The sequence below is a fragment of the Notolabrus celidotus genome, chromosome 22 (assembly GCF_009762535.1).
Source record: "Notolabrus celidotus isolate fNotCel1 chromosome 22, fNotCel1.pri, whole genome shotgun sequence".
In the NCBI taxonomy this organism is placed as follows: domain Eukaryota; kingdom Metazoa; phylum Chordata; class Actinopteri; order Labriformes; family Labridae; genus Notolabrus; species Notolabrus celidotus.
In genome coordinates, this window is record NC_048293.1 from 26,469,890 (window position 1) to 26,492,108 (window position 22,219).

At 43.6% G+C, this 22,219-nt stretch overlaps 2 protein-coding genes and 1 long non-coding RNA gene across 3 annotated transcripts in view; 1 reads left to right on the forward strand and 2 right to left on the reverse strand.

Annotated features, from left to right (window-relative positions):
* LOC117806305 overlaps nucleotides 1-15,191 on the forward strand; it is a 20,991-nt gene extending 5,800 nt beyond the window's left edge. Inside the window, exon 3 of the long non-coding RNA XR_004629641.1 lies at nucleotides 14,998-15,191. This is a non-coding gene — a long non-coding RNA (uncharacterized LOC117806305). The remainder of the gene's footprint in view (nucleotides 1-14,997) is intronic.
* si:dkey-33c12.3 (uncharacterized protein LOC335380 homolog) lies at nucleotides 4-4,324 on the reverse strand. The gene is made up of 3 exons (XM_034675181.1): nucleotides 3,168-4,324; nucleotides 2,574-2,698; nucleotides 4-1,085 (listed from the first exon to the last, which is right to left on the reverse strand). The coding sequence occupies exons 1-3, from the start codon at nucleotides 4,173-4,175 to the stop codon at nucleotides 1,025-1,027; spliced, it is 1,194 nt and encodes a 397-aa protein (XP_034531072.1). The 5' UTR covers nucleotides 4,176-4,324; the 3' UTR covers nucleotides 4-1,024.
* Nucleotides 7,881-9,644, reverse strand: LOC117806303 (nanos homolog 1-like). The gene has a single exon (XM_034675182.1). It carries the CDS (start codon nucleotides 9,527-9,529, stop codon nucleotides 8,855-8,857), a length of 675 nt encoding a protein of 224 aa, XP_034531073.1. The 5' UTR covers nucleotides 9,530-9,644; the 3' UTR covers nucleotides 7,881-8,854.
* Nucleotides 15,192-22,219: the final 7,028 nt, after the last annotated feature.

A 22,219-nucleotide genomic window follows, 5' to 3' on the forward strand; every position in this document is an offset into this window, starting at 1 on the left:
GCAGATTTGCAGGTCAGTTATATGTTTATTCAGCTTGTTGCTGGCCGTTACAGGTACACCTAGTGATGGTGCAGACTTGGTATTAGTTTCTCTTAGTCCTAACATCAGCGGACAGACAACAAGGAGCTCCTGCACTTTTCTTTCAGTTTCGTCTTTTAGCTCGAATGAAATCACAGAACAGAATAAAACCAACCAGAATGCAGATAGGCTGTGAGACACACTGCATACAGATAAGGAGAACCCAGTAACAAGTAGTCTTCCACAGCATTTACGTGTCCGGAGACAAGATAACGTTGATTAGACATTTTTTTTTAAATAACCTGCCAATTATTAGAAAGACACAAACTGATTCTGGTTTTGAAAAGCTTGTGGTTGTGTGTGTGGGTGTAAATGCAGAGGAAGAACAACAGAAAGGACAAAAAATGGGTCTCTAATTTAAGATAGTGAAAAGAAAGTGTTAAGGTTACTGGTTCACTGACTACTACTGCAGAACCAGGGGTGCAGGACAATGCATCATTGATTGGTAGAGCTCTCACAGGTTTCACTTGAAGCAGAGAAAGTCCAAGCAGTGAGCGATACAGGATGTTTCGTCCTCCTTCACAAACACTTGGTCAGATGTTTGCACGGTGAGGGGGTCAGGACGGGTCTAAAGGGGACTCTGCTGCTTGGACCTTAACACACTCGACTGCGAGGAACTCGACCGAAACAATACTGCCGTCCGACGTAGCTGTGTGACGAATGCAGTGCAGCCACTCCGTCTTCATGATGTGGTGTCAGAACGTGTGTAGAAGAAGGGGGACTTCTGTTGGACCTCTTGTGTCACACAAGGGCGCATCTGTCTTGAGGAGGATGAGCTTTGGTTTGATGTTCGGTTTTGGGGAGGGGGGGAGAAGAGAAGACGGTATTATCGGGGCAGGAGGGGATGATAGAGGAGAGGTGTAAAATGAGGAGGGGAGGGGAAGGGAGGGGGGATGTTCAGGTCAGGGGATGAAGAATTCAGGTTGATGCCAGGCTGGTGGCATTTCTAGTTTAGGGCTGGAAGGGAAGGGTACGCCAGTCGGATTTCTTCACCTTCCAGAAGTTTCCTGCAAGAAAAAGAAAACAGGTGCTCCTAAATCTGCATATTTATAAGACAACACACATTTCTGTAGAACAAATCAAAACACAAACACAAGTCTTTCTTTCTGAGGTTACAAAAGACAGAATCAAGTTAGATTTAGTCGGTTTATTAACCTTTATATTGACGCTGTCGATTTATATATGCAAGGTTTCTGTCATTGTGTTTTGATGCACTACAGCAACCATTAGAAAGAAACTCAGTAGACTGTAAAATATAAATCATGTCTAGGGTTGCAAAATTGGAAACTTTCCATGGGAATTTTAGCATGATCCTGACTAAAACAACCAGATTTCATGTAAGTACAGTTGAATATCTCTGCTATTCTCAATCACATGCACAGATGATTTCTAGAATCCTGCAGAGGCTTGTTTTGTGAAGCTTTCCTTTAACATTTTGAATGGGACTTTGTTGGGATTGCATTTTTGTTCATTTTTGAATGGTTTGGGTCGGGGGGGATGAGTAATATTTAACTCAACATTCATGTTTTTGTTCTTCAATGAATGAATTGATTGTTCAATAAAATATTTAACACTTGATAAAGTTCTACTTGCAAATAAATCTGTTTTAATTGTATTATTTTGGATGAATGTCTGCTTAGAACAAAACAAGTATTTATGCGTGGATATGATACCTTTCCATTAAATTACCCTCAATTCCCAGTTCATTCCCATAAATTCCCATAAATTCATTAATTCCCATGAATTGATAAATTTGCATATATTCATTAATTCCCATAAATTCATTAATTCCCATAAATTCATTAATTCCCATAAATTCATTAATTCCCATAAATTCCAATAAATTCATCAATTCCCATAAATTAATTTATTCCCATAAATTCCAATAAATTCATCAATTCCCATAAATTCATTCATTCCCAAAAAATCCCATAAATTAATTTATTCCCATAAATTCCAATAAAATCATTAATTCCCATAAATTCACCAATTCCAATAAATTCATAAATTCCCCCTAAAATCCCATAAAATCATTAATTCCCAAAAAATCATTAATTCCCAAAAAATCATTAATTCCCATAAATTCCTATGAATTGATAAATTCCCATAAATTCATCAATTCCCATAAATTAATTTATTCCCATAAATTCCAATAAAATCATTAATTCCCCAAAATTCCAATAAAATCATAAATTCACATGGAAAGTTTCCAATTTGGAATATTTCCAAAATTCCTAACTTCCCATTTGAATTTACCAGAAACTTTCCACCCCTTTGCGTCTCTAATCACATCCAATATTTCTATTTTTTAATGTCTAATAGAGCTGGACTGATAATACAGCTTTGACCAAGTTGTTGGCGAGTGAATGATATAAAGATAATATGACGTATATGACAGAGCTGTTACCTAAGAGTGTGTGTTAAAGTGTTGATCTACAGTCTTAGTGCAGTATGAGATATCAGTGTGACCTGGAGTGACCGTGACGCCGTCTCACCTGTAAGCAGCTATCTCGATGTCCAGAGCCATCTTCACATTGAGAAGGTCTTGGTACTCCCTCAGGTAGCGCGCCATCTCGTGCTTGGCTTCAGTGATGTCCCGCTCCAGCTCACTTATCCTTATCTGGAGAAGCAGAGTGAAGCACAGACATTCAATCACAGATAACCTGGTTAGTGATGCGACACAGAAACAGAACATTTAGAGTTTCTGGATATCCCTGATCTCAGTTTGTGTCCAGTCATGGTGTGATCTCTCTATTTAGACAGTAACCTTGCAGATCTTCACCTCTGAGCTCTCCAGTGTGCAGAGGGAGCAGCTGCTGCAGAGGAAGTATTTAAATTTGGTAGCTTGTTTCTGCCCTTGGCCACTCTCCCTGAGAGTGATTTATTTTAATTTGAGGGCGTTCTATCTGAGGCCAAAGTGCCAAAGAGCTGCACGCATCATATTTCTGCCTGTCTGTCTGTCATTGTCCTTCTTGACCTTTGTCCTGTGCTCCTGTCTGAGAACAAAGGCTCTAAAAAAAGATCACTTCAGAGCTCTAATCAGGACACCTCTGTTAGTTAAACTCAGGATCCAGACTTTACTTATTCACCTGGTACTTTGTCACCTCCTTCGCCTGCGTCTCCTCCAGATCCTCCAGCTGTTTGTTCAGGGAGTCGATGACGTTCCGGAGAGCTTCGATCTCCGAGGATCGGGACTGAAGCAGCCTCCGGTACTCCATGGTCTCCTCTCGGATGGCGTGCACGGCCTCGTTGTTCTTGCTGGCCATCTCCACCACACTTGCAAACTTGCTCTTGTACCAGTCCTCGGCGGCCTGCATGTTCTTGTTCGCCAGCCGCTCGTACTGCTGCCGTATGTCTCGCAGGGCGGTGGAGAGGTCAGGCCGGGACACCTCCACGTCCACGCTGATGTTCGCCACCTGCAGCTGGGCCTGCAGCTCGGCCTGCTCCTCTGCGAACACCTTCTTCAGGAACACCAGCTCATCGCACAGAGACACCACTGAAGCCTCGGCATCACAGTTGGCGAGTACGGTCCTGCTGGCCTCCTCTCTGGCCCCCTGCAGGGCCTCCTCAGCATCCATCCGCCTCCTGGCCTCGTCCTCATACCGCTCCTTCATCTGCTCATACACGTCGCGCAGGTAGTCCCTCTCCGCCTCCATCCTCATCTTGTCCCCGTTCTCCGAGTCTATCATGGCCCTCAAACTCCGCGCCTGCCCCTCGTAGAGGATCTGCAGACGGGACGGGTCATTCTGCCGCCTCCTCAGCGCCTCCAGCTCAGCTTGCAGGGCTCGATTCTGCAGCTCCAGGTGTCTTACCTTCTCGATGTAGGTGGCGAAGCGATCGTTCAGGTCCACCAGCTGCTCCCTCTCCTGGGAGCGCAGCCCCAGAAGCTCTGTGTTTTGGGTGCTGGCCTGAGCCAGATCCATCCGCTCTGACCCATCAGGCAGCGAAGAGGAGGCCAGCCTGAGGATCCTTTTCCCGGACGGAGGAGCTCGAGAAGAGGAGAAGAGGGAGGAAGACATGGAGGATTTGGTGGTGGACTGGGAGCCTCTGTAGCTGTCCCAAGGGCGGCGGTAGGAGTAGAAGGAATCGTAGCTCATGATGATGTTTTTTTGTGGTGGGTTTTTTGTTTGCTTAAGAAAAGGATGTGGATGTTTTTTAGTTTCAGAAGGTTTTTTTTATGTCCCCCTTGTTCTGCACACCATCGGTGAGGATGAGCGAGCGTTTTTGCACTGCACCAGCTCAGTGATGCTGCAGATCCCCGGCTTTTATAGAGAGAGGCTGCCCCCCCCACTCCCTCCCTCCCTCCTCCGGCACAGAGGCATCAGTGCTGTCAGCATTCGTGGACCAATCGCAGGCTGCTGCAGTGAGGAGAGAGGAGGTTGGTTTTCAGACTCTCTCTCTCAGCCACAGCGAGCAGAGCTGATGTGGTAGAGCTCGTTTTACCTTAAAACGGGTTCACGATTAAGTGCTCTCTTTATTATACGCACTTCTGGAGGCAGGATTTACTACCACTACTTAATGCCCTCAGTGCTGGCTCAGATGCATTCCTCATGCAAACAAATAACCAGCAGGAGAAGGAGGAGAAAAGTTGGATGAATGATGTGAAAATGACTTTAAACAAATATTTTCTACAACCAAGCGAGGGTCAATCGATACACAGAACATAAGCAGCACTTTTTATTCCTCTGCTTTTGGCTCTGCATGAGAGACACCTTTTTAATCCTTTCAACCTTAAAGCTTTTAGCTGGTTTATTTCCTGATGTCTCTGAGTTTGTCTCTGTGTTTTAAGATGTTGTTTTCATCGTGTTTGTGACTGATTGTGCAGCACTTTATTCAACTTTTGTTGGGATTGGATTTGGTTAAGAAAAAGATATTTAATGCAAAAGAAAACCTTCCTTGTTCTTAGATAGATTAATGAATAAAGACTGAATATGATGTCATTATCCCACACACACACAGACCCTCTTTCCTACCACTCGTATTAAAAGAAGCAATAGTCTCCCCCTCTTTTGTTCCTGCTTCTGCTGCCCTCCTTCAGTGGACAGCCAGCCCTTTGCGATGACCTATAAACTGCCATCGATCCCCGAGTATCTTTAGACTCATCAATTTGATCTTCGATTACAAACTGATGAGTCACTGACGGTGTGTGTCGGTGTGTGTGGGAGACACAGCTGAGAGGAGAGAGTCTTGACTGTATGTGCTGACACAGAGAAACCCTCCTGCTCCTGCTGCTGCTGCTAACGTTCAGATGAGTCAGAGGGGACCCGCTCATCATCCTCAGTCTTCCTTCTAAAGGAGGCGTCAAGCTGGTTTCAAGTCAGGACAAGGTTTTGATGACAGCTGCAGGAAAATCTCTTTACTACACTTCACTGTGTCACCTTCGACTCTCACTTCTGTCTGCACAGATTCCAGCCTCTCTCATGAGGACACGTTAAAAATCAGCAGATGCTTCACGCACAGAGGTTACGAATGTAGGTCGTAGGAGTGGTGCATGTCATCCCACTCTCTCCCCATCACTCTAACTTCGTCCTACCTCCTACAGAAACGTTACGCAAGACTCAGTACTTCCTGGAACTTGGCGGTCGCTCGGGTTCGTAGTGCCAATCCGTCTCCTTGCCAGACGGCGTAGAAACCTCTCTGAGATTTACTCCCGTCTGGCTTTTTGTTCACTTGCATTCTCCTTTCTTTTCTTAGCATCCTCCTTTATTGTCTTTTCAGCCTGTTCACCTCTGCCGTGATGTCCTCACTGAGAATATCGATCTGAGTAAAAGGAGGGGTTTGATTTCAGGGCTTCCTGCCAGAAACACTGTAAAGTTTAACACAGACGTTCATACATCATGAGGTTATTTTGGGTCTGCCTCAAATTAGGACAGGGACAGGTGCCCCTGTACATGTTAGTTGATATTTATATGTTTAATGTTAGAGAGCAACGTTTAATGGAGTCAAATTTCTTATATAGGTACACATATTTACCCCAAGGAAAAAGAAAGCTGAGAATTAAATGAGTAAGATTTCTGTGACACCATGATGGTGATGTATTTCATGCTGATTCAGGTCTTCATTTCATAATAACACTTCATCAAAAGCCTCATCAGCTGCAGGAATATCATTATCAGCTGCTTGAGGACAACATCCTTTCAAAGTTTAAGAAAGCATCCATCACATTAAAGAAAACTACCACCCTGATATAAACGACACAGCCTTAAAAACCTTCCCCAAAATGCTCAACACCTTTTGAGCTTATCTCAAGATGTGGAGTTAAAACGGTCAGCTCATCAGCTAACAGGAAAACTGGGAACACAAGAAACGATTGACATGTTTACTTTGTATTGATGAGAGAGGGAATAAGGTCCACTTATGTGGTTGCAGTTGCCTTTAGAGGTCAATACAAATCATGGATTGCTCAACATTTAAAGAGACAGCTCATTGGAAAATACAATTAGAGCTTCCCCCTCTCTGGAGTCTTCTAGTGAGGCCGGCTGATTATTTATTAAAAGCATGACAGAATTCGTTTTCAAAGATTAATGCTGCATGGTTACTGAGAGGAATCCCTGGACCTTATTTTGACCTTTATTTTGTTTTTAAAAGCACAAAATAAACTCTCCAAATAATATCTGTGACTCAACAAATATAATATATACCAGGGCTGCGGCTTAGATAATTAAAGGAATATTCTCACAATTTAATGATTCATTGTTAAGCTTAAAAAAGGCCAAAATATTTGCATCACTGTCTTTATACAATCAGCCATAGAAAATCTCCTTAAAAAAGATAAAGGGGCTTGTTTGCAAAGAGTCCTGAGATGACTTTTGTTATGATTCTGGGCTCTGTAAATAAAAACAGAGTTATTGATTGATTGAAATGGACTAACCAGAACCCAAAGACTAAAGGACAATCATAAAGGACAAAAAATCAGCTGATGCTAATATTTAAAGCTACAGTAAGGAACTTTTAGGTGGTTATGAAACAGACCAGAATTGATATGGATGCTTCTTTATGAGCTTAAAAAGCAAAACAGCTCATCATCACATAGATCGATCAGTCATGTATAGCTAGTTTTAATGTCTGTAAGTGCTGCAAGTGGGTAGGTGTCCGATGAGGAGGCTAACAGCATGCTAAAGAAAGAGCCTTTGTTTATATTTCTCACAGCAAATATTCACATTTAAGGATACAGCTGACTCTTAAAGAAAGCAGGATTAGATGTTCTGTTTTTGGACAAAATTAGAAACGCAAAGAGGTACAGCTTTGACCACATGGGGGCGCCAAAATCAACACAAACTAATAGTTCCTCACAGGAGCTTTAAGGAGCTGGAATGTCAGACTTTGACACCTGTGCTTGAAGATTCCTCTCACCATGATCAACAAAGCTTCATGAACTTAAAGTCACAGCTCTGATACTGATGATGATTGAAATAATGAAGGGATTGACATACAGTTTGGTTAAAACACAACCATAAGGAACATTGGAAACTAATTTTACTCCCTTTTTTACACAAAAACAAAAAGTCATTTTTGGCAGAAGACAGTCAAAGTGTCTTTAAATTTTCTGGCATTTGAGGTTTTCATGAAGTGGTCAGTTTGTTTGCAGAAGTCACACAAGATGTGTTTGCTCAGCTGAAATACAATCATAGTTTTCTCAACCATGGATTGTTTTTAGTTGACAGTCAGAGGTTGTTGTAGTGTTAGGGTCTGAACACTAGGTGGCGCCAATGCATCAGATATACTGCATACTTGTTTTTCTTGCAGATACAGTAGATCTGAATGAAAACGCTCATTCAGAATAAACTTCACTGTCAGCCACATCATGAAGTAAGAGCTTTACGGTTCAAGAGAATCAGTTTCTGTCTCATAAAGTCAAAGAAAAATGCAAATTACATGTTTATTCAGAGATCATTTACAGTGAATATATTTCCCAATGATACATAAGGTAAAAATAAGTACATAAAACATTTCTATTAACACATAAAGACTTTGGAATGTCAGGCTTTCATTGCTAAAATCATTTCACCTCTTTAAAACATTTACAAGAATTGCAGGAAACATTTCCTCCTGTGTTTTAAGTAGAAGAAGAAGCTCGAGGCTGCTTTAAGAGCATGTAGGTGAACTGCATGTCAGATTTACCTTCTTTTTGTTTTACATTCAGTTGAAATCTGCAAAACACAATGCACATAAAGTCACATAAAGAATATAAGACACCCAACATAGAAACCAATACAGAAATTACCTTTCCATACAAAAAGTGTAATCCTTTGGTAGAAAACATTTATCTCAGGAACAAAAGTGTGCTCGATATAAAGAAGTATATCTTGCATCTTGCATGGCCTGTCTTTAGACTTCTCATACATCCACTGGGCCAAAGAGACTAAACATTCATCTCATATCAGGAGTGCTGCGCATGAAGCCAGAGCTGTTTTTGCGCTGGCACTGTGCTCTCCTGGAAACACAGCAACTTCTGATTACAGCATGAAGGTGTTCATTCACAGGTCGATCTGTACAGTACTTTGGTTCATTTTGATCACCGAGTCCACGGAGTGCTGGAAGGAGGGAGAGAGGGAGGAAGAGAGGGAGGGAGGGGGCGAAAATACTGCGCGCAATGCGTCCAAGTGTAAACTATGTGCCCACAGAGTTACAAGAAAGACGAAAACAAACGAAGCAGTGACACACATTAAATCTGCTTTAAGTCTCTCTCTCTCTGGACTTGTCTTGTGCACGAACTGAGACAGATGAACTGCCACACACGCTCCTAATTTACAGTGCAACTCCAACTCATCCTCCTTCAGAAGATTTTCAGCCTCTTCCCAATCACTCTGCCTCCCTTCGCCACTCTCTGGCTCTGCTGGTCTTTGGAGAGCGGGCAGTACTTGATGGTGTGCGCATTGTCCCCGTTGGCACTGCAGAGGGGGCAGGTGTAGGCTCTCAGGATGGGGCACAGGACTCTGCCGTCCGCTGTCTTCAGGATGTGGGTGCCGTAGACCTCCTCTGGGGCGCCGTTATTCCGACAGAAGACGCACACCTTCGGCTCCGGTTTGCTCCTCTGAGTCTGTTTGCGCCTCCTCTCCATGGAGAGCAGGTCGAGGCCGGTGTAGCTCCCTCTATAAGAGGGTGAGTCTCTGTCCCCGAGGGGCGAGTCACTTGCAAGGTGCTCATACGGCCTGAGGAGAGACATGCGCTCCTTGAGATCATAGATGGAGATCGGAGGGGAGCCCGGGGCCGCGCAGCAGCACTCCAAGTGTCCGTCCCCGTGTCCAATTACGCACGAGCAATCCGAGGCGTCATCCTCCAAGCCCAGCGTCGCTTTGAGAGACTCTGTGATGGAGTTGGGGCTGCAGGACGGGCTGTGGATTTTGTTTTTGGCCACCAGAGTGGACAGGCCGAGGTAGTCGTTCCAGAAGTTAAAGGTGTAATCATAGGGAGAGCGCGCTTCCAGGTAACCACGGTCCAAAAAATCCATCCTGTCAGCGCGCAGCAGCAGCAGCAGCAGAGGTTTAGGATCCACAGAGGCGAGGAGATGTTTGGGACGAAGTGTCTGTCAGCATGAGGAGTCAGTGGAGGGGGGTGTGCTCTCTTCTCGCGCTGGTTCTGGTGTGCAGAGGGCTCCACATGTAGGCGCTGATAAAATCCCCGGAATGAAGCAAGGGGGGCGTGGCTTGGTTCAAGTTGATTATCTCTCTGGACTCAGGGGAGGGTCTACAGAGCAGGGCTGGGAGAATCCGATTTTCCTCCAGGATCTGATCAGGGAGAGAGTCTTTGTCCTACAAGAGAAACATTTATCCTGTTAGAGGCTGATATTCTACTCCTCCTTTATTTATTGACTGGATGTTTTTGTTGTTTTGACATTTCTGTTTTTAAGAAGAAGGCTTGAACATAAATCAACTCATCTTTGTCTTTGGTGGGTTTCTACCCCCTTATAATCCTGTTTATTTGGGTAAACATAACCAATAACTGTGCTGTTGCTTTAAGAAAATGTTGCCCAATTGGACCCATGCAGTGTTTTTATGTGGCCTGGAAAGAAAACAAGACTTCAAGAGATTTATAATTTATAGAAGTAGATTTTTTTATTTTGCTTCCTTTATTGCTGATTTGTTTGACTCTTTTATGACGTGAGGGGAGTTAAGTAGAAAAAAGGAGTAGTTAAAATGGAAACAGAAGTGCCCATAACACTTTGACCTTTGAACCTTGACCGTGTTTCCTCAACATTTCCCTTCAAGCATTCGCTTTAGTGCCAGATGTTTTGATTTGATTTAACCTTTTTGTTTAGACGGGTAATCTTGTGGACACACTGGGTCTCATTCTCAAGAGAGACCCGGTCAGTATAGAAGGATATCGGTCCATGCAAAGGTCAGACCGTGCTCAAGTCTGACTGGAGACTTCTCCTGAGACACTTAGGACATTATTTAACAGTTTCCACATTCAGAGCTGTATTAATCATGACTATAGTAAACTGGTCTATTATTTAAGATCAATAAATCTTTGGAAAATGTGGCACCATGTGGGAAAAACTCAAACATATCCACAGTCTTACAATCTGAAGCATTCTCATTTTGGATCAGGAAACAAAACAAACGAACGCCAGAAATGTTAGTGTTTGTTTTTTTAAAGCATCAGTTTCTCTCCCTCTATCCTATGTGTGTCTAACATGAGTCTTGTCCTGCTGGAGGTTTCTGCCTGTTAAAGGAAGTTTGTCCTTGCCACTGTAACTTGCTAAATGCTGCAAAGTGCTCTGCTCATGGTGGATTAAGATGAGATCAGACTGAGTCCTGTCTGTAAGATGGGACTGGATCTGATCCTGTCTTGATGTTGGGTCTTTGTTAATGACAGAACATAGAGTACGGTCTAGACCTGCTCTGTTTGGAAAGAGTCTGGAGGATTGGTGCTTTATAAATAAAGATTGATTGATTGAAGCTAAATGTTCCCTTTTACATATTACAGTTTTTAGGATAACATACCATTAAAGCATCAATCTTGAAGATTTCAGTTTTGCTGGAGTTTAAAAAAAGATATTACTTCCTGCTGACCTTTTTGGCTGTTTGTCTTCACCAGAACTTGAAACTGATCTCTGTTTATCCTTAAATTTAAGTTTAGAGCTCAGTTTAGGAACTGTCATTTAGTGTTGATTTTGGTGACCCCTCTAGATGAAGCAGTACATCTAATCTCTTTGCTGTTCCTGTCCTTGTTTTGTTTTTGGGTGGCTGTGGTTCAGTGGTAGAGTTGGCCGTTTCTCAATCAATCCCAGCTCCCAAATCCTGGGATGAATGTCAAATGTAACTATTTAAATAGCTTTTTCCAGAGCATTTAACCTAAGCTCATTTGCTTTTTAAAACCTAAAAGGAAAAGTGATTTTCTGGCTTTGGAGAAGGAGTTTTGAAGATGTTAGTTTTCTTCTCTTTGTCATCCATCATGGAGAGAATCTGTAACTGCAGGACTGTTATTTGACCTCGCTCTTCTGTCTTTATCTGAACGTTGAATGTTCGTCTTTCTTTTGCAGTTTGTTCTTTCTCTCAAGCTTAATCTTCAGTATTCATCCATGCTTTCTTCTCCTTTGTTGCGTCAAAGTAAATGAGTAGAAAGCAGCACACCTCTTCCACCTGCTCCCTGCCGGGTGATGGATACCGCTCACAGTTTTTCCAGGAAATGTCCACTTTACACCTCGCTGTAGTGCCACATGATATAAGGCTTTCCTGAAGGCCTGACAGACTCTGTTACCATTGTGTTGTAAGACGTAAATTTATCTGAGTGTTTAAGTTAGCTTGAGAGAAAAGGATGGGGAGTTAGAATGAGATGAGAATTCAGCGATTAAAGAAACGAAAGAAGAAAAAATGATGTGCATTAAAGGAGGTAGTGTGGACTCAATGTGCTGCCTGCAACACAACAACGACACTTCAACACAGAGAAAAACAGGGTGATGCATCTGAATACACGTACAGATCTTTTCCTGCACCGATGAACATATAGTTTATTGTATACATCAAGCTTCATCTCCATCCCTGCACCTGTTCTTCGTCCCCCGAATCCCCGGCTTTGTGCTCACGAGCAGCCCTCCTCTGCTCCATTGTCTCCTCCCTACAGTGGGCCGTTTAACTTCATTAATATGCATTAAAACAGAGTGTGCCGAGTGTGTGTGAGTGTGTAAGTGAGTGTGTGTCAGTCAGTCAAAGCTCAGTAAGACAGGCTCCCAAAAAAGCGCTTGATAACTGACCTGACTGCTGAGACAATGACTGTGTTACTATTTTTATCAGACGCTGGAGTGAAAGATTAGGGAGAGACAAAGTTGAGACTAAAGTCATTTGCACATCCTATATTTTAAAACTGGAGCTAAGAGCCACTTTTTCAGGCGTGTGAGGGCTTTAATCGAAGAAATGAATCAACACAAGTCTTTTATAGTCTTAAAGTGAGCTGCTGCAAACAGATACTCCATCTAAAAACTTCTATCCTTAGTTTTATCTTCCAAATACTGGATTCAAGATGTCTTTAGACCTCTTCATCACACTGTATGAGCATGCTTTTAAGAGCTTTTGTGCACCAGTAGTCCAGATAAATACAAACACAAGAGGCCGGAGTTTCAAAAGATTGACTCTGACTTTAAATATCAGCGAAAAGATCGTGCATACAAAATGAGCATGACGGCATAAATCCTAAAGGGAGCACGCTGTCTGCTGCTGTAAAAGTTCCCAGCGCGTGCAGGCGGCACAGAGCATGAAGAAAATCATGTTAGCGAGACAGTTTTCGTGTATGTGGGAATAAATTAAAACCCGACTACACCACATGGTCCATTTTCAAGGTCACCTCCGGCTCTGCATGCACAAAGGAAATCATGAGAGAGCATTTAAAAGATGAATGGCTGCCAAATCACAATAGATAAATCGCATGGGGGACAATATGACATGTGGCTCCTGCTGCTTCAGGGTGCATATATTCCTGTATCTAAATGCAAAGCGTGTTCGGCAGCGACAAAAGAAAGTATTGACAATGAATATGAAATACATTCAGTTTACATTTGAAGGCTTTTTGTTCAGAGTACCTGCGCTTTAAGAAACAGCAGCTGATCTGACAGGATGAGATGACTCCAAACACAGAAAGATTCAAAAAGAGCCACGCATGAGAGAACAAGGCTTTAAATCACAATAAATCAAAGTGAGGCATCATGAAGGGATAAAACAGAATAAGACACATGGAGAGCCGTAATGAATCATCCTTAGTTTATTAAAAACTTAAGTGCATTAGAGGAATTAATCAGTCAAAGACAGAAACAATACATTTATAAGTGCTTCCATCTGTGTGGGGGATAATAACTAAACAAAGCTTCTTCTTGCTTCGCTGAAACAATGGATGAGCCACTGTGCCTCCACAAAGAGAGGCCTCCATGTGGAAGGAGAGGAGAGTGGAGGAGCTGAAATCTGTTAGTTTATCCGTTAATGATTACAGGATTTTAGATCTCAGATGCTCGTCACATGGAAACTTATTCAATAGGAAACAAACTATGGTCGGTTCTGGCTGTTTCTTTACATGGAAATTGAGTTTTGGGCGTCTGACAACCCAAACTTTTAAACCCAGGTTGCAGAGCGGACTCTTTAGAAAGGTTTGAACTAGAGATATGAGAGAAAGGTGTCATCAAACAGCCATGCCCGAGAAAGAGGACAAGAACAACAATGGTGGATTACCAAGCTGTGTTCGTTCCTCTGACTCCACTCACTTTATTAAACTTCTCCGGTGTATTTACTAGGGATGGGCAATGATTTATGAAGAGTTACTTTGAATATTTTCTCATTTTAAAAGTACCATTTTTCATTGGTTTACCGATGCCTGGTTGTAATACGGTATTCCCACCAGACGGTGGCTATAGAGCGTCTTAAAGCTGTTTGCTAACCGCATTAAGTAACAGAAGAAGAAGAATGCTAACTGCATTTAATGGCAAAAGAAGAAGAAAACAATTGGGACAGTCGCAGCGATTTGCTCCGTTTCTGAGTCTTACTCTACTACACATGTATTTCCAGAGACTGAGCATGGCTGTAAATGTAAACACACGCCATGCTGCATCACAGAAACATGGACGTAAAGATAGAGACAGACGCTGTCAGTGTCCGCTACTAGCAGCACCTCATCCCGCTGCACAAACAGGCTGTTAATGGGACAGGTGTGTTTGTGTGGGAGGGTGATTATTCAAGTAATCGCCGAATAGATGCCAATGATAAACGAATAGTATTTTGGCTTGAAATGGCCATCCCTAGTTTCTACCACCTTAGTTCTGCCACCCCGCCATCCAGAGTCCACGATATAAAGCAGAAAACTCCGACATAGAGAGACGAAGCTGATCCAGAAGTGCTAAAAACTGCACTTCCTCAAGTGTCCACTAGAGGCTGGCTCCAAAAGCACAAGAAACCACATACACACCCATTCAAAAAGGGGGATTTTACAGCAGAAATAAACATCTTTACAGGATGCTTCAAAAAATGATTTAGGTCCACTAACAAAAGGCTCCAAAACTGCGTCCATGTATCAAACAGTCTGTAGTCTATATATTCCTCAGACAGCTTTAAGCTTTGAGGTCTCAAGAGATGATTCATTATGAAGTTAGACCGCCGGCTACTGCCATCGTTTTCATAACATCATATGAACGCAGATGTTTTTAAATCGCAGAGGAAGGAAGTTTAAAGACTTTAAATAGCAGAAAGCAGTACAGACTTTAATGTGCATTATTTAATCTCTTAAAAACAGAACATGTTAAGCTTTAAATTATGACTGGCCAAGATAACAACAAACAGTCTGAGAGCAACTTCCACTGATGTCAAACAGCAGCAACAAATCTTACTTCATTCACACAAAGACTGGCCTTTGTTTGACTGTTTACTTCTCAGTCCTATCTGGCGTCCACACAGGCTGCTTCAGTGTGTGTGTGAGTGTGTGTGTGTTTTTGTTTTTCAGTTCCAGGAAATGGCTCTGACTTCCAAAGGGTTAATAATCTTCGAGTGTGAACACAGTTTCAGAGGGTGATGATGGCACCCAGAGGCCTCCGAGGAAGCTGTGTGTGCCGAGCAGCCGAGGCTGAGATGGGCAGGCGCTGCTCCCCCATTCATCACTGTCAAGTTGAATAGAAAATTAACAAATCCCTTAATTAAAAGACCTCTCTCTAGACTCTGCTGTGTGTGTGTGTGCGTGTGTGTGTGTGTGTATATTTGTGGCACGTGCCAGCTGCACTGCTACATTGTGTAAGCTGTAACGGCCTGGCAAGAGACACACACACACACACACACAGCCCTCCCTTGCATGCAAACATACACAAACAGCCCACCAATCCTGACTCCCCCCTTCCTCCCTCATTTCTGCATTAATTGCACAAACTGCATAATTCAGCCGGCCCGAGCAGAGCTTCATTCTGGATCTCTGACCGTCCCCAGACACAGAGCTGGGAGGGGAGTACGTTGGGGCTTTGATCCCTGACCTCTGCCTCCTCTCCGGGGAATATAAGGCTGCATCCCTAACGGTCCGTCCATCTGCACACACACCTTCTGCTAACCCCCCTCCCTACAAGACCCCGGCTCCTAGAGTCGAACCAACCCCAGACGCGTGTCGCCGTCACCAGCAGCATCTGAGAATGCAAAACCAACCAAGGTCAAGCTGGAATTAGGGGGTGTCTTTCTGCCTGTCAAGTGCTTTGTCACGACCAGCGGCTCTTTGAATGCGGCCTGCTATTACTTAAAGTCCAGCCCCTCCTCCCAGCAGCTCCTCATTCATGGATTCACACACACAAATACGCAATATCCTCCTGACACGGTGGAGGGATGGAAGATCGATTTCTGTGGACTGAGAGATGTGAGGAAATCTGAATATGCTTTTAAATATTGATCTTTATTTTGACATATTTCTCCTTAGTTATAGAAAAACAACTCACAACTTTAGATAGAAACTATCTTTGATTCAGAGGACTAAGAAATTAATAGGATGCTGGTCGGCCTAGTGATCTAAACAAGTGCCCCATGTACAGAGGCTTTAGTCCTCGTTGCAGCAGTTCCTGGTTTGATTTGTGGCCTTGCTGCTTCCCCCTCTCTGCTCTCCAATCTTCTTCCCAAACACTACAGATTTTGTCCAGAGGGGTCACAACAATCTTCAGACTTTGACAGTCCAGATTCAAAATTTGCAACCAAGCCAGAAAACAAAAAAGAGCAGCAAGTGGAAAAATAATGGAATGTGAAACCAGAAAATGCTGCATAGAAATTTGCTAGAATTTGAATTTATCTGCAGAAGAAAGGGGCTTAATTTTCTTTACATGGATTAAGGATTGAATTGATTGTTTCAGCTCTGAGTAAAGTTTTACAAAAGTTCATTTTAATTGCTTCAGTTTCTTCTGTTTAAAAAGGAATTAAAGTCTCAGTTGAGCCCAGTTGCTGTTTCTAAACTTGAAGGAGGAAGTAGAGCAGAGGTGGAGGTGGAGGTGGAGGTGGAGGTGGAGGTGGAGGTGGGAAGTCGTGGGGATCAGAAACTTGTTTAACTCGCACAAATCTGCAGAGATTAGAGCGGGAAGTGGTCAAAGGGTTTGGAGTGTATCGGTACAATGGGGCCGGGAGGATTAGAGGTGGATTCACTGAGCCCCTGTGATGCCCTTCATCTCTGGGGGTCCACAGCCGGAGCACCTTTGTTGGGTTAACTAACGGCACTTCCCATGGACGCAGTGAACGGACCAATCCCTTTTTAATGATGCAGGGGAAAATTCCATCGGCCCTGATTACCGCAATGCTTTTGGAGCGCCCCCATTGTCCCACACACCATGTCGAGCTTTTAAACTGTGCAGCCAGGCGAGTGCACGGCAGAGCGTTTGAAGTCTCCTCCAAGTGTGTTCGTCCGGTAGCAATAACCTCTGCTGAGACAATGCTGATATGTGTATCTTCTTTATGGTTGCATCGTAATGCTAACACCAGCACTGCCGGCGCTTTAACTGCCGCTGTGGCCACCCATGTCTGAAATATATGCAGCAGTACGGAGCTTAATGGGTTGTGACAACGCTGTAAAGTAGTGAATGTGTATAAGAAAGGTAAAAAGGTTTGATCGCAGCCAATCAAATGTTCCTGCACTGCTCCCTTGTGAAATCAAATTGTCCCAGTGTTGAGCATTAGGTGAGCTGCAGGTTGAATAATGAATGAAGGAGGTTATTATTTCAAAATGTTGTTTAAAATCAGCAATTAAAGAAACGGCTACCCAGCAAAGATCAACAAAAAAGTAAGTTACTGCTCGGTGATTAAAAAGAAAGTACAACTAGTGCAGCTGTGTGTAGACACAGTGGTGTTCTCAGACTGTTTGAGGACAGGGGTGATGAAATAAAAAGGCACCTGTAGTAGGAATTGAAGCTGCAGTTTTCTGTCTCTCCTTCATAAGGTAGTTGCACAACAGGCCCGTGAAAAATAAGAGTGGGCTGGGGAGCTGGTGGCCTAGCGGTCTAAGCGCCCCACGTATCGAGGCTGTAGTCTTCTTCGCAGAGGTCGCTGGTTCGACTCCCGCCGGTCGACCATTCACTGCATGTCTTCCCTCACTCTCTACTGCCAAAATTTCCTGTCTCTCTTCAGCTGTCCTGTCAATAAAGGCAAAAAAAAGACCAAAATTATAACTTACAAAAAATAAATAAGAGTGGGCTGATGACATTTTTAGGCATGCAATCAAGAGATTCATTCAGATTCAAAGGTTTTTATTGTCAATTTTCACTATATATATGAGACATACAGGAAAAATGAGATGCTGTTTCTCTCTTCCAGCTTTTAAATATCTAAAATTTAAATATAAAGTACAATAGAATATAATAAAATACAGTTATAGGCAAGAGGAAGCCTAGAGGTTACAGAATTTGACTAGTTTTTCTGCCGCACAAACAGGCTTTTAATGGGACAGGTGTGTTTGTGTGGGAGGGTGATTATTTGAATGATCGTAGAATAGATGCCAATGATTATTGAATAGTATTTTGGTTTGAAATGCTCATCCCTAGTGTTTACCACCTTAGTTCTCCCACTCCACCATCCAGAGTCCACGATGTAAAGCAGAAAACTCCGACATAGAGAGACGAAGCTGATTCGGAAGTGCTAAAAACTGCAGTTCCTCAAGTGTCCACTAGAGGGTGGCTCCAGAAGCAGCAGAAACCACATTTGAATAGTTTTTCTGGTCTCTTTTCTTCAGATGCATTTTACAACACTGGATTGGTGGTTAAAGTCTGACCAGTAAGCAAAGAAAAAGAAGATGATGAGGAGGAAAACAGCAGGAAGTAGCAAGGAGTGAAAGAAACATCGACCAAATTGAAGAAAACAGACACGAAGGAAACCCAAACTGATCATAGTTTGGGCTGCAGAGTCACAGGACTGAATTCAGCTGTTGAACAGTCTGTTGGTAGTGTTTACAAGGTTTGCCCATGTTGGGAATCGTGACTTACATAGCGCCAAATCACAACAAACATTATCCTCAGACTCTTTCCAAACAGAGCAGGTCTAGACCGTACTCTATGTTCTATTATTAACAAAGACCCAACATCAAGACCGGGTAAGATCCAGTCCCCTCTTAGAAACCGGACTCAGAGCACTTTGCAGCATTTAGCAAGTTACAGTGGCAAGGACAAACTTCCTTTAACAGGCAGAAACCTCCAGCAGGACCAGACTCATGTTAGACACACATCTGCATACCCTACCTGTAAACCTTACCTCGTCCCAGTTTTTGTTTTGATGTGTTTGAAATGTCGTCCTCGGTTTCCTCAGAGTTGCAGTCCCCTCCTGAGTACAGTCATGCAGTAAACTCTGCGTGCTTCCACCTCACAGTCCATTAGATCTCACAGGCAGATGTGTCTTGTCTCATATTAACTCCTACTCGGCTGTCTCTTGTGATCTTTCATGCAGCTGCTGTCGACTCCGCGTTCTCTCATCTCGCTCTCAGGTTCCTGAAACTGAATTACAAAGAGATGGTACGCTTACAGGCGACATTACAGTCAGGGATAAGTGGCTTATGTGGCTGAAGGGCGATGCAATCTTTTGTTAGTGCATATGTTCTGCAATATTTACACCTTTGAATCTGATACTGTATTCATGCTGGCTGTTTGTAGGTTTATGCAGTAAGGTCAGGCAGAGCAGACGGCCAAACAGTGTGTAAACGTGGCTGCAAATGTCATTTACAGTCTGTTTACATGCTGATGTGGTCCCTACTCTTCACTAACAACACGCCGTCTGCTCATGATATAGCAGCAGTTTGTTTTCTGTCTCTGTCCCCGCGGTGCAACACTGACACTCAGCCCGGCAGCTGCTGTCAATCAAACCAAACACCGACACGCCCCTCCAGTCGACCGAGACGAATTATAAATTTCCAATGTTTCCCTAAAGATCTTTTTCCTCCTTTATAATAAAACACATCTGTTAAAAACAACATTTCAGTCCAACTTGGGGAATGAACTTCCTGTTTTATTGTCCTATGAGATTTAGTCAATTGTCTGTCTCGCCTGTCGTCACCAGAGACTGTATAAAAAATGGTCGTAGGATCTGTGACGTCACCCATTTGTTCCTGAAGCGCTGTTTTGAAGGCGATCGTCAGCGGGTGCCATATTGGAAATGATGAACTCAAACTAACTTCGTCCGAGCTAGTGTGAGGTAAAGAGGCAGGTTTTTAGTCTTTTCGCTAACAGCTACAGGATGCCTGCCTGTCAATCAAGTCAGCCATGCCCTTATTTGGGCAAAACTTGTAAGTTTAATATCTTCAGAAATAACAAGTTATAAATAATTCACCCCGTACAGTGTGTGCCGATACAGAAATGAGCTATCCAGACTGAAGCCGTTTTATGAACCAGACAGTAAACATGTTTATTATTGCCAGGAAATATCGTCTTCTTTGAATGGGTGTGTATGTGGTTTCCTGTGTTTCTGCACCCAGCCTCTAGTGGACGCTCGATGAACTGCACTTTTTAACACTTCCGCATTGGCTTCATGTTATAAGACCAGAGGTTGCCGCTTGGTCGTCACACTATCGACGTAGCTGAAAATAAAGCAATAAGATGAAACGTTGGCTGTATTTTGAAAGAAACATCACATCACAGCCTTACTTTAGAATCAGTGACGGTTCTGGGGAGGGGCCAACAGCGACCAGTGCCCCTGTAAAACTGAACCTGGACCCCCCTGTGGCCCCCTCTCCACACCAAAATAATATTATACAATAAAAAAGCTTCGGTATCGCGCCGATGTTACAGGCAGAACACATGCGAGTGGCACTTGGTTCCAGTCCCTTAGAGCGCTGAGGGACTCATGTTGAGTGTAAACAGCCAATCAGCTGCTGTCAGTCTGCATGTTGATATTGTACACAGTAGTATATATGTCTAGTATAAAGGGATGCACTGATGTTTTGCCAGTTTGTTCTCAGCCGGTCCTCGCCCTTCTCAGTCTCTTTTGTCAGGGTTAAATGTGTCCCTCTGACAACACCCTTGGCCCCAGCCTGGCCCCCCCAGTAAAATTGGTCTAGAACCGCCACTGTTTAGAATAGCCTCAAAATGGAAGGTTAGACGTGTCAAATGAACAAAATGTACATATTTTTTTTTACAACCAAGCCTTTGTGGCACATTACCCGGAAATAAAGTGGCACCAAAACCAAGCAAAGTTTAGATGTGAGAAGAAGAAACGTGACGCCAAAACATCTAGAGCTCCCCCTACTGACTGGCTTTAGTATGGCTCATAAACCCCGCCTCCTCCATGTTAACAGATGCAACATGGGTCAGAGTACAGTTGTGAGTTTTTCCTTATCACATTGATTTATATGCATCTGCTTTAAATAAGTTATTTGATTTCATAAAAGGGAGAATAACACCATGACTGACTGCTCTGTTGACACATGCAGCTCCTGTACTGCTGTGTGCAGAAGATCTGCAGAGTAGAGCAGGAACGGTGAGAGATAAAGTGACAAAAACTTGCACTTCATTTCATCATTATCTAATTTTCAGTAACTGCAGGTGTCTGCTTCCAGCTGAGACATGAATCTGTTCTGCTGTGGACCGTACTGAGCAGAGGGATCTGTGCAGCTGTATTGGTAGTTAAACGTGTGTTTTGGATGTCAATATAATGGCTTCATCGGCCGAGCTCTATTGTGCAGGCTCTGGCTCCAGACGCTTCACCAGCACCTGAGGCACAGGGGGTATTCTGGCTTGAGTAGTCCATCTTCAAATACAGTCAGGGGCCTCAACTAGTTTATTGAAATAGTGTTCAATTGAGTCCAAAATCACCAAACTCACCAGGTGTTTCTGTTCGCCTCAGACCATACCTGATCCTATCTCACCAAATCACCGAGCTCCAACCATCTGTACACCTCAGGCAAGTTCAAAAAACCACTTTGAGTGATTTGCTGCTATTAGTTGACCCAATATCCCATCTGCAGAACACACACAGACCAGTGGACCCATGTGCAGCCCGGGACAGGCCTGGCAGTGTAATGGTCGATACCACACAGGACCACAGATGGGTCCCCGCACAGAGGAGCCGGTGGCTGGCGCCGGGGTCTGGGCGCTGGCCAGATGGGCCACCCTGAGAGGGGCTCAGCCTGTCAGACCCAAACAGGCTGATCTTATTACTGTGGGCCAAGACTGGAGTCTGGTTCCACACACACACACACTCACACACACATCACAGGGGAATCTACATTATCATGCCTGACTGTCGCAGGCTGGATTCAGCCCCTTGTGTGTGTGTGTGTGTGTGTGTTTTCACCTGTGTGGTTTGTCAGATGTTTTTGTTGCTGTTCAAACCGGAAAAAATCAGGTTCCATGTGGGTTTCACATGTTTAGATAACAAAAACGAGGCTCTCATCCCAGGAAATGGTTTCCTCTCAGGTTACTCTGGATGAGGGGAACTCTGGATGTAAAACCAGTTCTTAGTAACTGGGTTCATTTTTTAACACGGCCTTTGAACGCTAACACTCAGGTTTTGTTTTTGCTACCCTGGGCCCTGCAATCGCGGGTTTGTGTGTGTGTGTGTGTGTGTGTGTGTGTGTGTGTGTGTGTGTGTGTGTGTGTGTGTGTGTGTGTGTGTGTGTGTGTGTGTGTGTGTGTGTGTGTGTGTGTGTGTGTGTGTGTGTGTGTGTGTGTGTTGCTTCCTTCTGGTGTATTATCACAGAGGAACATGCATCTTGTCAGCTGAGAACAGCCAGGGAT

Excerpts from the sequence above, each read along its gene's own strand:
- si:dkey-33c12.3 (XM_034675181.1), bottom strand. The coding sequence starts at position 4,175 with ATGAGCTACGATTCCTTCTACTCCTACCGCCGCCCTTGGGACAGCTAC. Across the intron at positions 2,699-3,167 it reads AGGAGGTGACAAAGTACCAG|ATAAGGATAAGTGAGCTGGA; the intron begins GTGAATAAGTAA and ends CTGCTTCTCCAG. Across the intron at positions 1,086-2,573 it reads ATCGAGATAGCTGCTTACAG|GAAACTTCTGGAAGGTGAAG; the intron begins GTGAGACGGCGT and ends TTTTTCTTGCAG.
- LOC117806303 (XM_034675182.1), bottom strand. The coding sequence starts at position 9,529 with ATGGATTTTTTGGACCGTGGTTACCTGGAAGCGCGCTCTCCCTATGAT.